This window comes from Symsagittifera roscoffensis, chromosome 5 (assembly GCF_963678635.1).
Source record: "Symsagittifera roscoffensis chromosome 5, txSymRosc1.1, whole genome shotgun sequence".
Classification (NCBI taxonomy): domain Eukaryota; kingdom Metazoa; phylum Xenacoelomorpha; order Acoela; family Convolutidae; genus Symsagittifera; species Symsagittifera roscoffensis.
Genome location: NC_087066.1, coordinates 46,876,626 through 46,893,683, shown reverse-complemented (window position 1 = coordinate 46,893,683; position 17,058 = coordinate 46,876,626). Strand labels below are relative to the sequence as shown.

The window sequence follows — 17,058 nt, the reverse complement described above, 5'->3', positions numbered from 1 at the left end:
CTTCAAAAAGCAGTAAATTCTTACAACGTTTACGATAATTTAACCGAAAACTTAGTTGTGCAGTTTGATGAAAATACTATGACCAGCTTTTATCAAGTAAATACAACAGAAATAATTTCAAAACTAAAACTAAAAATGAAACCCGCAAAAATTATGTGGTATATCACCAACATCCAAAAGGATCAAGTCAACATTTTGTCCACACATCCAACCAAAAATAATCACGAATTAGCCATTATTTCTTGTAGCAATACCCCAGAAATATTTTATATTCTAAAACAGCTTAACCAACCCTATAGCACTATTGATAAATTCACCAAAAAATTTATATTCATCAAACCCAAACTTAATTGCATATCCAGATTTAGCACTCAAAAAAATACCGATTTAGATCAAAATGAAGATGCAAGTGATCTTTCTAATATAATAATAAAAAAGATAGCATTTTCCCTAGGCACTAGACCAGCAGGCCCATGTGACGATCAAGACGCATATGATAACAGACAAAGAGCTTTATACGGTTCAATTTTAAGAGGTCCAGCCGACAAATGGTATCAGGTATTAGCAGCAGGTTTACCTTGGAACAATATTAGAGATCTGTTTATAACTAGATTCACTGATGACAAATATAGAAGACAAATAGACACAGAAAACATTAAAATACAACCGGTTGAACTTATCAAAAGTTACATACATAGATTAAACTTCGCAGTAGATTGTGGATGGCCTAATCCATTTTTTAATAAAGATTATCAAAGAACAGCAAAGAAAGTGGAATTTTTTGTGGGATGCTTAAACCCGCCAAGCCCTCTTTAAAAGGCACATCAGTTCCTAATTGAGAATCCACCCGCAACTAGGCAACAATTAAAAAAATCACATAGCTACAAAAGACTTGAGTTTTGCAAAAAGTTGTGATTTTGCTGGATCAGCACCCAGTAGCGTAGCTAATATTTACGAAATAGAGGGAATGAAAATCAACTTAAAAAGTTAACAGGAATAACCCGATCATAAATTAAACGCAGTTTATAATCCGTATGAACATAGAAACAAAGAATGTTTTGCAAATGTGTTGAATTTCAGGCTATACGAGAAGCCATTGCTTTAAATATAAAGATCAACAAGCGCAAAAAGCACATAACTTCAAATAAGAGAGAATGCAAACAGAACTTCTCATTACTATAGCTGTAGGTCAAGAGTAGTCAACCATTTCAAGGATATAAATCCCCAACACAAACTCAGGCTTACGTCAAATTTCAATGAAATTTTCAATCGCCTGAAAGGTCGAATAGTGAAAAATTTTTTTCATTCGATATAACGATTATCATTCACCTTAACAAATCCACAAATTTAGTGATGATTACATTCCAGGAGACTATAACGATTATGAGTGTGAATTTGTTATTTTAAACTAGATCAGTCTCCGTCTGAAACTAAAATACAATTGCATAATAACTTGTACCAACATCCCGTGGGATACAAAATAGAAATAACGACCTTGAAACTTAATTTTTACTATACACTGGAGCAACATATTTGCTTATTACTTTTGACAGTTATTAACAATATTGTAAAATACAGCTTCTACAGCTGAACAAATCTAGATCTAACACAGTGCTGTTAATGGTGAAAAATTTAATCTTATAGGTTATACAAATTTTGTTTCAACTTTTGGTACTAACACGATTATCCCGTAAACATAAAAACATGAATTTCAGCCAAGGACGCATTCATTCTAAATGTATTGTGTACGGCTTCTTTTATTTTTCAAAGTATTAAATCAATAAAATTTTGCAAGTTCTTAGTTAGAGTTTTAAAAAAATCCATATAGCAGTACTTATTTGTAAAATAAGAAGCAATAGTTATCCATATCTAAGCTTTTTTCAAAATGTAGTTCTTGATAAAAACAACTATTGCACCAAAATCATCCCGCGTTGTTTCAATTTCTCCAGCAGGCATAGTTTTTAAATTGGGAACATCATTTAGAATTGATAAGTACTCGAAACAAAAAGGCATTATTTCGTTTTGTAAATATGGTAAGTATAAAGAAAAGTCAATCTCTATCTTATTAACAAATTTCAGAAAATCAAAAATACTTATAAGCAATAGTTCAATAGGGCAATCATTTGAAAAAAATAGTTAAAATTAAACCAGTTTTTTCTACTTTGAAACAATTTCAAATATTTTTTTTTATTCAAGCTTTCATAACGCTTAAACCTTATTGCTTTTTTATTGTGACTAACTTTTTGTATACTGAGCAGTAAATTTAATTTAATCCTAATGAAAAAAGAATACCAGTGTTCTTTTTTTTGTTGGATGTCGCTAATTAAGAACTTTCTTGCGTGCTTGTGTTTGTTTTTTCTTTTCAAGCACTTGCGAGAAGCATAAATTTGACTGAAAAGGAAAAGTTTTTAAACAGAAAAAGATTCATTGTAAAAAATCAGGTGAATTAAACATTCTTTTGTTTACAACAGAAAGAACATTTGATTCGCCTGGTATACTGCAGTGAATGGCGGTTCTGCATGACACTCAAAAGAATATGCCAAAATTGCGTAGAGACGGAATAAGTTCCTTACTGAAATCGAAAACAGTCAAGTACGCATCAATTACGGACCATCCTCAAAATAAAATAAAAATAGAAGGATCGGAACCCAATAGCGGAGACTTATTTTTTCGAACTTAAAAAATTGCAAAATATATTACAAAAGGCCAGGAGCTTGAAATAAACTAGCTTTACGATTCTATAATCATTTCGTATTCAGGCGGTGTTATCCTTGAAAATTCACCATTGCACTTAAAGGAATTTAAAACTACCCTACGTACAAAAACGATAACTATTAGAGTGGAACCCTCGATGAAAAAACTAGCCAATGTAAAGTTGTTTCAAACATATTCTATTAATTAGCACCATCGGATTCCTCTTAGGTTCCAAGTAGGGACCGATGACATCAATTATGAGTTTTTCAATTTTCAAGTTACAAAAAGCAAACTAGAAGCATTTCATCAAAAGAAGATATCATCTATTTCTTTCTCAAAAATGAGTACCGTTTTTACCAATTTTCATTATCATAAATGGGCAAACAAAGTTGTTCGACTTGACCCGCCGGAGATTTATGCCAGCATTTAAAGGTGGCTTTACGTAGACTTTTAAATTCATGGAACCATATTCTTTTAACCAGCGCAAATGATTATTGGTGGCTATATGCTGTGAGTCGCTCCTGAAAAATCAAGCCAAATTATCAATTCGATAGTTTAGAATCCACTAAACGCAGGCCTTCAAACCCTTAAAAACTTCGGACTTTCAGAAGCAACACTTTGAGAATTGGACCGCATCATTAATATGATTGCTTTCGTGAAATTGCACATCATATAAAGGAGGACCAACATATCTTAACTAAAACTGAGATTATGGATTGGTGAACGGGCTTAAAACCGAAGAGAAAGTATTTCTCTTATCTCATTGAACATGATACCCATTTTTAATTGGTCTTCAATTTTATTTTTTTAATTTTTGATTTTGTTTTGATTCCAATTCAACTCTCTTTCTTATCAAAACTGAAACAAAGTATGCTAGTTATGACAACAATTTTGTCAAATCAAAAATTTAAATTGTTTCTTCTCGCCTTATTACTCTTACAGTGTTCTTTTCCTTTTTTATTTCATATAGTTAATATCAACCCAAAGTGAAAGTTGTATGCTTTGTTATTTATGTTACGATCAGGTTGAAACTGAGAAGTTAATTTCGCTTCTCTTCTTTTTATCGCGGGGGGTTTTTGTGTAAGACAAAGAATACTAATGCTTGATTTGGGTAGGACACAGAAATAAACCATACTTAACTTGCGTATGACCCAAAATTTCCACATAATCAACTTCTGTAATAAACAGAAAAAAGAAACAGGATGTTTGACAGCAGAGTTTGAACGGGTTATGAATTGTAAACTCTCAGTCTAAAAACACACAAATAAAATCAGAACAAGAAAAAGCTAGAATGGTGTCACTGCAGTTTTGAGGAGCAAAACCCAATCTATCAACTCGCAACACAAAATCAGCCTGTATTCGACGTTGATGAGTACTACCAGAATCAGGACAGCGAGTAAGAATTGGATCAAATCGGCTATGATATCAATGTAAATAAGGGTGAAGGAAAAGCTCTAAAAGCAATTGAAAAGAAATGATTGATTCAAACTAGTTCGCTTCTTTTTTTAACTATTAGATTTCAGCTTTAGGTGTCATGCCTTTTTCAAATATTCAACCTAAACCTCTTTCACGATATGTAAAACATAATTTGATACCAATGTAAAAATAAGTATCGAGCAGCTTTTTGTCTAAAAAAGGGGGTGAGTTGTAAAATTGCATATACTACACGGACATAAAAGACTATTGGTTTAATTGTTTACTTAAGGTTAGAGCGACTTCTTTCCACTTTATATTGTCGGACTAAGTTGTCGGATATCAAAAAAGTGTGTCGCCATACAGGCTCACCGGTTAAACTGTTTTGCCTTGAAAAGCAGACACTAAAGCGATAAGCAACCAGTCTTTTCGGAGCCTAGCAAAGACACAAAAAAATAGAACTTCTGCAAATCAAATACGGAACGAAAAAAAAGCTTTTTGAAACTAAAAATTTTCAAAAAAGAGACTACTGAAAGTTTTTCAAAGACCGGAGGATGAAACAGACATCCGATGAAACAAAACCTATGAAAATAAAAATTAGACATTGTACTTTGAAGATTGGACCTGTCTAAAATCTTCATAATTTTTTATTCCCGCTCTCATTTCCACTCGCTCTGATGAGTTAACAATTTCTGGGAAAATTTTCTTTCTTTCTTTTGTTTTTTTTATTTTTACAAATTTATTAAAATACGATCTTAGAATTTTTATAAGTTCCCAAATAAAAAAACAGTAACACTGATCTAGACGAACTGATGACCCAATACTCTGAAAAACAATAGTTGGACGAATCAATCAGCATTCTAGACGCGGATTACAGGCAATTCAATTGTTAGTTTAAAAGTAAAAACTAGGTATTGACCCCATCTCTATTGGTACTAAAGACAATTGTTCATTAATTGTTTAAATAGTTATTTTTAACTATCCATTACATAAATTCATACTCTTTTCTAACTAAATTTTTAAAGTATAACCATAATGTCTAGAAATTTGAAGACCGTAGGTGAGACTTATAACTTAGACTAGATAACTAAGCAATCAACCAGCAATGTACGCGTAGTAAATTGCCGTCAAAACTTGTCGCTTCAAAACGTTTTGAAATAAAAACTTTGGGAATGCTGTTTGCTATAGAAAAATTTCTGATTTCATTATCTATGGTGCCCCATTCAACTACTCTCCCACCCCTAAACAACACATGCTCTTCATTACTAGATCTTAAATAGCGCAAAAAATAAATTTATCTGAAGACTATTTTATTCAGAAGGAAATTACTCACTAAAAAGAGACGTCAGGTAAAAAATAATAGACTAGTTATGCACCACTAGATTTTTTGAAATTATTGAACTGAACCATAAATATAGCCACTGTTTTTCTAGCCAGAAACGAAGTAAATTTAATATATTTTTGTATTCAATTTTTGATTTTGAAATTGAACAAATTTTTTTTAATTGAAAATCTTTTTCTATAAAAATTGAATTTTGTTGTTTGGTTGCAGCTGGCTCGATTTACAATTTTTTTAAACAACCGGAATGGAAATCTGACTTAGAAATTAAAATTGAAAAAAAGCTTCATTCTTGCGTAAATCGCTGAAACTTTAAGTTATGCAAGAACGTTGGGCAATATCATTTTACTTGGTTTCTGCTTTGAGCTAATTATTTACTCCACTAAAAATGAATTCTGACTGCTAAGTTGACATACTCAAAGCAAATTACATAGTCTGACTTTTCAAATCTATCTTTAAAGTCGTCTCAATTTTCTTGACTATACTCGATTCTCCATTCGGTCTAAATCTAGTTGGGCTTCTGTGGTGCACATTATTGTTCGTGATCAAGGCAGCCGAGTCCTCGTTCGTGGAAAAAGTGACCACTGCTTCTCGGCCGTTCGGTTCCTCGTCGTGGTATTCGAGCATGTCGTGTATTATAACTCCCCCCGATGATTCGCCTTCATGTCGATGTTGTGAGTCGTCAAGAGATGATTCGTTCTCGCCTCCCTTTGAAAACTTTTTGATCTCAAAATTGCTCCCGTAAACTTATTTTGATGTTTTTAACTTGTGCTCATGATAATATTTGCTTTGAAAAAATATTGGATTTAACTTGAAATTCAAGAAAATCCGTAGTTTTAAATGTCCGCCGATTTCCTTTCTGTCTTTTTTTTTACTTTGGAGCACAAAAAGTCCCCCCTTTGGTATATTCTAATGACATTCATTTTAGGCCAACCAACCCTAAAATTTTTCTAAAGGCGCAAATTTGTCAAAATAAGGTCTTTTTACTGTTCTGAAAATCAATTTATACGACCTAGAAAAAAGTCGATTTTTTTTTTAAAGTTTCGAAAATCCGCCCCCTCCTCGAGAAAATCCTAGATCCTCTCCTGACTGAAAAACATTCTTACTCAGTGAATATAAGGAAGAACAAAAAATTTACGAAAATCAGCAAGAATTTTTAACAATTTAACTGGCTTGCTGACAAAAGCTCAATCTCTTTCAAGTATTATAATAATTGAATTATTAAGGCCTGTTTTTCTTGACACTGAGACAATTGTTTTAGAAAAATTCGAATCACGGCTGAAATTCTTTAACGTGTTATCGCATTTGACCCTTAAGAACTCATAGGTTTGGCAACAAAAAACAGAACATATGCCATAGTTCGTTCCCTCACTACGCTGAGGGTTCGGAATAAATAACAGTTAAAAAAAAGCGCGGCACCATTTTGACCAGCGTTTTATGTCGCCAAAATTAATACCCAAAATTTTTTTCATGCTATTTACTGTGTGCCGGAATCGGAGTCGAACCTTCGACTTACAGGTTAAAATTCTCACGTCCTCGCATCTGAGCCACGCTCGCTTGAGAACTTGTTAACACTATCTACCAATGATCTACCAAAAAAATCATAATTTTAAATTTAATTTCAGCCGGCCATGGCGCAGAAAACGTCAGCGGCCGTGGCGTTTACTTCCAGGAGGCAGTGGCCGTGGCGCAAGTGGCCGTTCACTTCCAACCGGCCGGGGCGCAATAAACTAACGGATTTGCATTTTGGACCTGCAATTTAATCCGCAGTTTTGCCCTCGTATCTTCGCTCATGAAAGACAAAGAAAAACAAAAGAAAAAAAATTCAGCGAAAAAAATGTCAAAAAGGCCTTTTAATAATGCCATAACTATTTTTCATTGCAAAATTTAGGGCGTAGCCGGCTATGTAGGGAAGTCTCCATAACCTGTTTTTTGGATTCAAACCACAGTCTCAAAATTTTTGAGTTAAGACGGGAAATTGTCAAAAATGGCCTTTTCATAAGACCAAAACTAATTTTTTAACTAAAATTAGGGCACAATCTCTAATGCAGAAAACATTTACACGAAGTTTTCTTTTGATTGAAATCGTAATCTCAGATCTGGCAGTGTTTGATTTCGAGAAAAACCAATAACTTTTTTACACGACCAATTTAACAAAAAGGACTTTTTTGAGGCAATAACCAAAGTGCCGCCAAATGATCATTTTTAATTGCGAAATAGGTCGGAAAAAACTGCATCGTACTATGTGTAAAGATAATTTTTTGAGAAATAAGTTTGACGAAATTTTGCTTCCCTTCTACCCAGGGGCGGATTTAGGGGTGGGGGTGGGGGGGGGGGGGCGGACGCCTTCTTCCCTCAGGGATTCGACCCCCTGCCGACCCAAAGGGTCCCCCCTTTGGTACTTTTTGAGAAATCAATTTTTGGCCGACCGACCCAAAATTTTTTCTAAAAGCGCCTTCGGCGCCAATATAGACTAAATTTGAGGGGAGAGCGCGCGCCGAAAAAACGCAATTTTTTGGTCAAAATTTTTCAAAAAGTGCCTAAAAACGCCTTTTTTGGACTGTTTTTTCAAAATTTTGACTGCGGCGCAAAAAATTTGGCCAAAACAGCGACTAAACCGTGCTTAGGGAGAGCTTAAAAAATCAATTCGGTCGACCTAAAAAAAAAAGGTCGACAATATTTTCGAAATTTTTTTGAAAATCCGCCCTCCCCTCGAGAAAATCCTTGATCCGCCCCTGCTTCTACCTTTGTTATTGAAGAAAACAATTTGCCCTTCTTTGGAAAAATAATTTTGCAAAATAAGATTTTTTCTAAAAAAAACATCAACCGTTAAAAAAGAACAACTAAATTCGAAAAACAACACAAAGACAAATCATTTAACCGAAACAAGTGACCATCCACTTCTCACAAGGAAACAATAGTAGAGTCGGGTCAAGAGGGGAGGAGGCTTAAGTTCTCATTCACCGAAACAAATGACCATCCACTTCTCACAAGGAAACAAAAGTAGAGTCGGGTCAAGAGGGGAGGAGGCTTAAGTTCTCATTCACCGAAACAAGTGACCATCCACTTCTCACAAGGAAACAATAGTAGAGTCGGGTCAAGAGGGGAGGAGGCTTAAGTTCTCATTCACCGAAACAAGTGACCATCCACTTCTCACAAGGAAACAATAGTAGAGTCGGGTCAAGAGGGGAGGAGGCTTAAGTTCTCATTCACCGAAACAAGTGACCATCCACTTCTCACAAGGAAACAATAGTAGAGTCGGGTCAAGAGGGGAGGAGGCTTAAGTTCTCATTCACCGAAACAAGTGACCATCCACTTCTCACAAGGAAACAATAGTAGAGTCGGGTCAAGAGGGGAGGAGGCTTAAGTTCTCATTCACCGAAACAAGTGACCATCCACTTCTCACAAGGAAACAATAGTAGAGTCGGGTCAAGAGGGGAGGAGGCTTAAGTTCTCATTCACCGAAACAAGTGACCATCCACTTCTCACAAGGAAACAATAGTAGAGTCGGGTCAAGAGGGGAGGAGGCTTAAGTTCTCATTCACCGAAACAAGTGACCATCCACTTCTCACAAGGAAACAATAGTAGAGTCGGGTCAAGAGGGGAGGAGGCTTAAGTTCTCATTCACCGAAACAAGTGACCATCCACTTCTCACAAGGAAACAATAGTAGAGTCGGGTCAAGAGGGGAGGAGGCTTAAGTTCTCATTCACCGAAACAAGTGACCATCCACTTCTCACAAGGAAACAATAGTAGAGTCGGGTCAAGAGGGGAGGAGGCTTAAGTTCTCATTCACCGAAACAAGTGACCATCCACTTCTCACAAGGAAACAATAGTAGAGTCGGGTCAAGAGGGGAGGAGGCTTAAGTTCTCATTCACCGAAATTATTTCAAATCCTTTTTTTGAATTCGAATTATGTCTGAAGGGTTTCGAAGATCACACCAAACTCAATCAACTACGAGTATTTTTGAGGTACTGGAAATCACGAAAAAAACGAAGTTAGACCACAGCACCTGCCCACCTCTCGAGATTACTCGAGAACAAAAAAACAGAGAAATTGAAAATAAATTTATTCTGACCTCTTCTTCTTCATTCACGTGGTCATCTGGGTCCGAGCCAGTTGGGTTGACCAGTTGGACTGTCTGGGAGTTGACTTTCTTGTGGCGACCTCTGGCCTCATGGTCATCGTCCCTCCCCTCTCTCCGTCCAGTCACTCTCTTATGCACGTGGAATGCAAACACAAATATAGTCGAATAGACCCCAACTCCTGAAACGAGTTGAAACCATAATTTTCAATCCTACGAAGCGATCATGAAATCAACCAAGACCAACCAATTTTACAATATATATACATGTGTTCAATATGTTTCCGTGGTGCTGTATTTGACAAATAAAACGCTAGAATGCAATAACTTTCAGTGCTTTATTTGATCATTTGAACGAAACGAAATGGAAAGTAACAAGACTGCTCGTATCAGGGCGAAGCCCTGAATGTTTCGACTGCCTTTTAAGGTTTTATGGAGCAGTAATAACATTAAAAAATTTAATGTAATAAAATAAAATTACATTTTTTTCTCTAAAATTTGAAATTTTTTATGAAAATCATCCCCCCACACGCCATATAGAGTACAAAAGGATAGTTTTTGCTCCTGTAACAAATCAATTATGGCAAATAAGCTTCTTTCAACCAATTTGGAATGATTTATTAGACGGATTAACTCTCCGCTTACGCGTTAAAAGCGCGAAATATATCGCACGTTAATTGTCCCAAATTGGCCAAAATGGCAATCTTTAAACCTCCGTAACTTTACGAAAAATGGTCACAGGTAAAATACGGTTTCAAATTTGAGCTCAGGACAACAACACCTTTCGAATGATATTTAAAAACTCCGTGAAAAATGGCTAGTTAAAAAGTCGAAATTAGTCGGAAGAAAAAAACCCACCCGAGCAGAAATATTCCGTTACTTTCGTTGCAAAAGTCGGAACAATTACTTTCGTATCGAAAGTCGGAACAATAACTATGAGTTGGCGAAAAACTTTTACACTGTTTTTCACATGTGCTTTATGCCAGATACACTCGTTATTGTCTCGATTTGTGTCACAAATTTTCTCGCTGCAATATATAGCTGTTGTTTATCTACTATATAAAAAAATACGATCGACTAGAATTTCATAATCACAAACCAATGAAAACCAACAAAAATGATAGTTGCTTTTCAAAATACTACTGAAATCAGGTCATTGATACTACTGAAATCAGGTTTCAAAATTCTGACCATGAAACTCGACAAGACATTTTTTCAATCTGAAATTCAGCGCGTTGGTATGCACTTTTTGTTTTAGATAATTCTGGTCGGAACCTTCTGCACCACTTGCACAGCAACCAGTCCTTATTGTTTATAGCGGGTTGTATAAAGAATGTGGGTCCATGTGAACAATCTCCCCCCTTGATAAACCTCGTGAAAAGTCCACCCCCTTAAAAGTAAATGGCAAATTCATCCCGCAAGGCCTGCATGTGCTATGCTCTAATCTGATAGGCTGAAAAATACTACTTTTAACCAAGTGAACAATCTCCCCCCTAATTTGATTTATAGGGGGGATTGTTCCCTTGGTCCAAAATGTGTTGTACTGACCTGTTGCGTACCACAGGGGGAATGCGAACATCTCGTCAGACTTGTCGGGGAATCCGAGTTGAATGACGGCGAACGAGATTGCCACATTTTGAAAACCAGTCTCGAAACACACTGCACGACACTGCTTCTCGGGCAGTCGACAAACTCGGCTGATACTGCGCGTGAAATCATAGCTTTTTTTAACCTTAAGCTCAAAAAGATTTGCATGAAAATTTAAAATTTAGAACTCATTCAGACTATAACCAACGGCATTAAACAGTGGAATAGAATATATCACAGCAACTTGGAGTATAACATCGATACTCAGCACCCTACCATCTAAAATTTTGACGCCCCAGTTCCAAACTTTTGCCATAATTCAGTGAATTCCCATAAGTCTCAATTTTCATAGCACGCAAAGAAAACAATCAGTCCCATAAGTCCCGAAAACATTCCAGTTGAATTTTGATTGGTCAAATTTTGAGCCAAATAAAAATTTTCGGAACTTATGTGATTGCTTTTTGAGAGCTATGCAGTTGCCATAACCATTAATGATTTATTGTATTGAAAATATTTTTTTTACCTGTAACCGAAGAAGAATCCAGCTAGTGCTACTAATAGACCAGAGAAGATGATCTTCTTGCCGACGAAGTAGATGTTGGGATAGAGGAACCCGAAAATGACTGTGGTCGCCAGGAGAGTGATGATGATGATGGCTTTGCCGACCTTCTTAAACTTGAGGGCAAACGACTCTTTGAAGTACTTCAAGAGTACCCCTATTAGAAGTGGAATGATAAGAGAAGCTGGAACAAGAAAAACTTCGAGTTAAACTCTGAATGCGCGATGTTTGGCAAAAGTAAGCCAGCGTATCTTAGCTGAGAAAATTTTCCAAGAAAGTTATACAAAAACTACAGAGCTTACCAACGATCAAGTACCCCAGAACCGTTTCACTCGAAAAAACTAGTGAGCACATATTTTGATCTTTTACTCTTGAAAATAGTCTCCTCATCATAATTGAAAATATTCTAACTATTCGTGTTTTAGTCAAAGGTAGAAGCAGTGCAATAGTTTAGTGATGAGCGCGCCTCTTCTGGGACCACGAAGATCTATGGATGGATCCCCCGAAGGAAAATTTTTTGAGAATTGGCCTGAATAAAAAAAACCACCTCGAGCATATATATTCCTTACTTTCTTCGAAAGTCGGATAAAAATTGTTTTAAATTGCTGAAAAAAACTTTAATCATTGAAAACCATTTTGCTACTAGATATTTGCGCAAAAGTCATGGGTACTACTTAATTAAACATTTAATATTAGAAATTAGACAACTAGCAAATTAGACGATCAGAAAATAGTGGAATTTAGACAATAACTTTTATGCAAATTGCGTGAAAATTGTTTACAAACTTAAATTAATTTTTGGTTGAGTAAATACTGGTCGTCCAACCGCAAATCAGGTTAATAACGTCACAACTGTATAAATTATGCATTTCAAAGATGTAGTTACTTTTTTGATTTAATGTTTTATAATTAACTTACAATAAAACTTTTGATCAGTTCTGGGATCATATATTCTTTTTGTTTGTGTATCTTCCTGCTAATGAAAAAATTTTTGTTGGCCCCTTTTTTATTGTCTAAAATCACAAAAAATTATCGTCTAAATTCCATTTTTTACGGTCGTCTAATATGTTAGTCGTATAATTTCCTAGGCCCTCGTGTGATAGCTGAATAGGCACTTGCGACATGTTAATAATTACTTGAAAATAATTTGAAGGACAAAAACTAAGCCAATTCTCCAACAAACGTAGAACACCATGATCACTTTGAAAAATCTTTAAAAGCACACAAATCTTTAAATGCACAAAGCCGACTTTTTTGTCTTAAAATTGTTATCACAATGAAAAATCTTTGAAAGATCACAAATCTTTAAATGCACACAGAAGCCGACTTTTTTCTGTCTTAAATAAAAAAAATATATTGCGTAAATTATAAAGGAGCTGCGGAGAAAAATTTTAGGTATTCAGATACAAGGTTCTCGACACTCATATAAAAAACTTCAATTTGTGAATTGATTGAGTGCTATAAACACGTCAACAATCTGCTTGTGTTTGATTGTCTTTTGTAGCGTTTATCTTTTTGTTTGCGGGTAGATAACTCAATTGATCATTACGGGGGATCCACAAAAGGTTAATATTGGTCGTCGAACTATTTTGGAGAAAAATGGCAAAAATGGGATCAACCGTACAATCCCCCCTCCCAAAAAATTGATATTGGGGGATATGGATTTTCCATAAGCTATAACTTTGAGTATTAACCTCAAAATTAACCTTATTACTAAAGAGATATGAATTAAAACATCAATTTTGCATAATTAACAGCATACAATTAAAACGCAATCTCGCGTAAACAATGTAAAAACCAATTTTATTTGCGCGTTTGTGTGAAATGCATATTTTATACAGATCTGGCAGAAATAATACAAGCTTGGGGAGGGCATTTTACGGTAGGTCACTTAGGGGGAGAGATTGTACGGTTGATCCCAAAAATGGGGCAAAAGTTTGAAAACCAAAAAGATTTTTATGTTTTTCTTTTGCAGTTTGTTTCCATTGCATTTTTCAATTTCAATTAAAACACCCTGAATATCAGCATTGATGAAACTTGTTATCGAAGCCACGAAATTGTTGTCTGCTATTTTTCGAACTGTTTTTGATCTGTTGCTTGTTTCAGTCTATCTTGTTCGCTCTGGCGGTCAACGTGACTTTTCCCTGCAGCTGCTTTTTACTCAATAGAAGCAGAAAATTAATTAAAAATTTAGAATTACGAATCAGTTTGTTTTTACTGAATAAAAGCAGAAAATGAATTAAAAATTTAGAATTACGAATCAGTTTGTTTTTACTGAATAAAAGCAGAAAATGAATTAAAAATGTAGAGTTAAGAATCAGTTTGTTTCTTTACGTGACCTTCAATTAATTTGAGTGATGTCTTCAGGAATCCAAACTTTTTTTCATGCAAAAGACGTATTTAAAAATTGCCAGGTAAAATAGAAGTCGGGCTATAAAATGTTCCCAGCAAAGTGAGCTCTATTTTCTAAAAGTATCTTAAATAACATAAATCATTCATTGCGTGTGCAAAGGTCGAATTAGCCATAATAATAAAAAGCGCCAATAATGCAGCCGAAGCTCAGCAATAAACTAACTTATCAAGACTACACTAACTGCTGAAGCTAAAAAATTTTTACCAAAAAAGGCAAATTTTTTTCAAGAAATGCTTTTCCCGTTTTTCCTTCTTTTTATTGGCGCTGTTTTTTTTGCAAGTCGTTTTTGCGGTTAGTTTTGAGCAATAACTATTGACCGCGTAGACAATAAACAAAAGTTTTATTTTAAAGTTTATATTGCTTAAAATGGCATTGCTGTTTGGCGTCTCAAATGTTGATTAATTTTTAACGGGATAGTAAACGGCTTAAAAATCGAACATTTAATGATACCTTATACAACCTCACCGGGGATTTGAAGCATTTTGATAAGTTAAATTCAAGAATTTGGTCGCCGATTCCCCCCATCAAGTTGTTCATAAGCTGAAATTATTTGCTGCAATTGAACAGACAAAATTTCTTATCGCAAACTTAAGACGCAGACGAAAAAATTTAAGACAAAAGAATTCCGAGAAATTGGCATGAAAACGTCCCGGAGTTTTCCCCTATCGAAAGTGCAGTCATCAATTAATTTTAACTTAACGCAGTTAGAATACATATGATTAAAAACTATTTCGAACGTGGACTTTGACATTTAGTTTGAGATAAAAGAAATCAGAGTTGAAATTAAACTCTTAGAAATGAATTTAGATTTTTTTAAGCAAATTTGGAGGCCTTACTGGTTGAATAATGAGTAAAAAGACTATATACTCTAAGGAGAAAGATCACTGATGCATTTTAAAAAACGGTATTTTTGTTGAAGGAGAAAAGACCTTAACTTTGGTTGCTTATTTTTCATAGCTTTCAAAATTTTACTGGCTCTAAACTGGCTCGCAAATTTTCGGGTCTGCAATTTAAACCTGGCTTGTTATAAGAAAAACTCATTGAATGACAGGGGTGGATTTAGGGGGTACGTCAAATTTGGTCAACGTGAGATATTTACAGTGATTTGGGAAGGCTAAGAAAATCAATTTGATAAACCCTAAAAATTGAAAAAAAAATTCAAATTTTCAAAAAATCCTCCCTCGAGAAAATCTTAGATCCACCCCTGCTGAAAAAGCATTTTCCTTAATTTTCATTTTAAAACTATTCTACTACAGATTTAAAAATGATGAATACCTACTTTCTACAGACTTCAATTATTTTTGGCCTTACCGAGTGAGCCTGCTATCTGGACGTAAGGAGGGTCCACAGATGCTCCATCTACGAAGAATCCAGAGAAGGCCCAGAGGGAGAGTGGCATGGTGAAGAAGGCGCACACGGTGGACAGGAAGGACATGGTCACGCTGAGGGCCACGTCCCCCCGGGTGAGGTGGGTGAGGAAGTTGGACATCACCCCTCCTGGACAGCAGCTGTTGATCAGGGCAGACATCAGCACATTTTGCGACAGACCTAGAACAATGACAGTGTAAGGTAGCGGTGGTAGAGTGGTTACATTTCCGTCTCTCAATCGAAAGCTCCGATGTTCGAGGCCCACCATGATCCGTGCTGGTTGTTGAGAGCGAAGCAAGACCAGAAAACTATTCAAAAAAATTGAACTCAGTTCTTAACCAGGGGACAACAGTGGTATTTTGTGAAGAACTGCAGGCTCGCATGTTGGTACTTTCGCTTGTGGGTATTTTGTCTGTATTTTGTTAGAATACAAATGACGTAACTTTTGACTGGGTTACTATCAGGAACCTTCGGTTCTTCTTCGCTAGAACTCTTTTAAAGTTTTTTTATAAATAAAAGCCCTTGAAGAATCCCTGATTGGTTCAAAAACACCGCCACCATATTACGGATCTAACAAATAAACATACTCAGTCGTTGTATATCAGAACTGTAATTAACGCTCACAGAACGTTTTGAATGGACTGAAAAGACGGAGGATCCTTAACTTTTTCAAAACACTATTATTACCTAATTTACGAACGTTTTCTGAGCCGCAGCTAGTTTTTAAAAAAATATATTAGGCCGCAATGGAAGTCTTAAAGCATTTTTGGAGGGTTTCGATTAAAAAATTGCGGTTTCTTGGAGCGCGTTCCGTCAATCTCAAAATTAAAATGCATTGGCGCCTTTAATAAATTTAGGGTTGATCAACTAAAAGTGGATTTAAAATAGTAGCAAGGTGGCGACCTCTTAGAAGGTCAGACGGTCAAATCTCTGAGTGCGGAGCGCCCAACCCCCTAAATACTCCCAAAAAAATCAAAAAGAGCAAGTTATGTTTCGCCACTTTCTTCGAAAGTCTGAACATTAATTTTAAAAAAAAACAACATGCTCAGTAATGATGCGCCGTTTAAATTGGTTCGGGCAAATCAACTTTTAGAAAATTCTCAAAAGTTTCCTAGCAAGGGATGTTTGTATAAGTTTCCTGGAAGTTTTATGCCATATGTTATAATTACAACTCTTTTAAAGTCGTATCTCAACATATTTGGCCAGCCATGAAAACATTAAATTGAACAAAACTGCTCGTATCAGGGCGAAGCCCTGAATGTTCCGACCGCTTTTTAATGTTTATGGAGCAGTAATAACATTTAAAAAATTAAATGAAATAAAACAAAATGAAATTTTTTTTCTAAAATTTGAATTTTCAAATGTAAATCATCCCCCCACACGCCATATTAAGTACAAAGGGATAAATTTCGCTCCTTGTAACAAATCAATTTTGGCAAATAAGCTTCTTTCAACCAATTTGGAACGATTTCTAAGACGGATTAACTCTCCGCTTACGCGTTAATAGCGCGAAATATATCGCGCGTTAATTGTCCCAAATTGGCGAAAATGGCAATTTTTAAACCCTCATAACTTTACGAAAAAAGATCACAGGTAAAATAT

The 17,058-nt window shown here is 35.4% G+C and overlaps 3 protein-coding genes across 11 annotated transcripts in view; all 3 read right to left on the bottom strand.

The window, feature by feature from the left end:
- Window positions 1–17,058, bottom strand: part of LOC134845881 (N-alpha-acetyltransferase 15, NatA auxiliary subunit-like) — a 361,253-nt gene that overhangs the window by 256,330 nt on the left and 87,865 nt on the right. The window lies entirely within an intron of this gene.
- The window catches only part of LOC134845880 (X-linked retinitis pigmentosa GTPase regulator-like), a 409,218-nt gene that overhangs the window by 314,936 nt on the left and 77,224 nt on the right, over window positions 1–17,058 (bottom strand). The window lies entirely within an intron of this gene.
- The window catches only part of LOC134845627 (ileal sodium/bile acid cotransporter-like), a 36,472-nt gene continuing 25,131 nt past the window's right edge, over window positions 5,718–17,058 (bottom strand). For all 6 annotated transcript variants that reach the window (XM_063862627.1, XM_063862625.1, XM_063862626.1 and 3 more), the window contains 5 exons: window positions 15,400–15,636; window positions 11,640–11,859; window positions 11,078–11,232; window positions 9,524–9,711; window positions 5,718–6,154 (listed from right to left, as the gene is read on the bottom strand). In XM_063862627.1, the coding sequence (XP_063718697.1) occupies window positions 5,873–6,154; window positions 9,524–9,711; window positions 11,078–11,232; window positions 11,640–11,859; window positions 15,400–15,636 (1,082 nt within the window). In that variant the 3' untranslated portion in view covers window positions 5,718–5,872. The remainder of the gene's footprint in view (window positions 6,155–9,523; window positions 9,712–11,077; window positions 11,233–11,639; window positions 11,860–15,399; window positions 15,637–17,058) is intronic.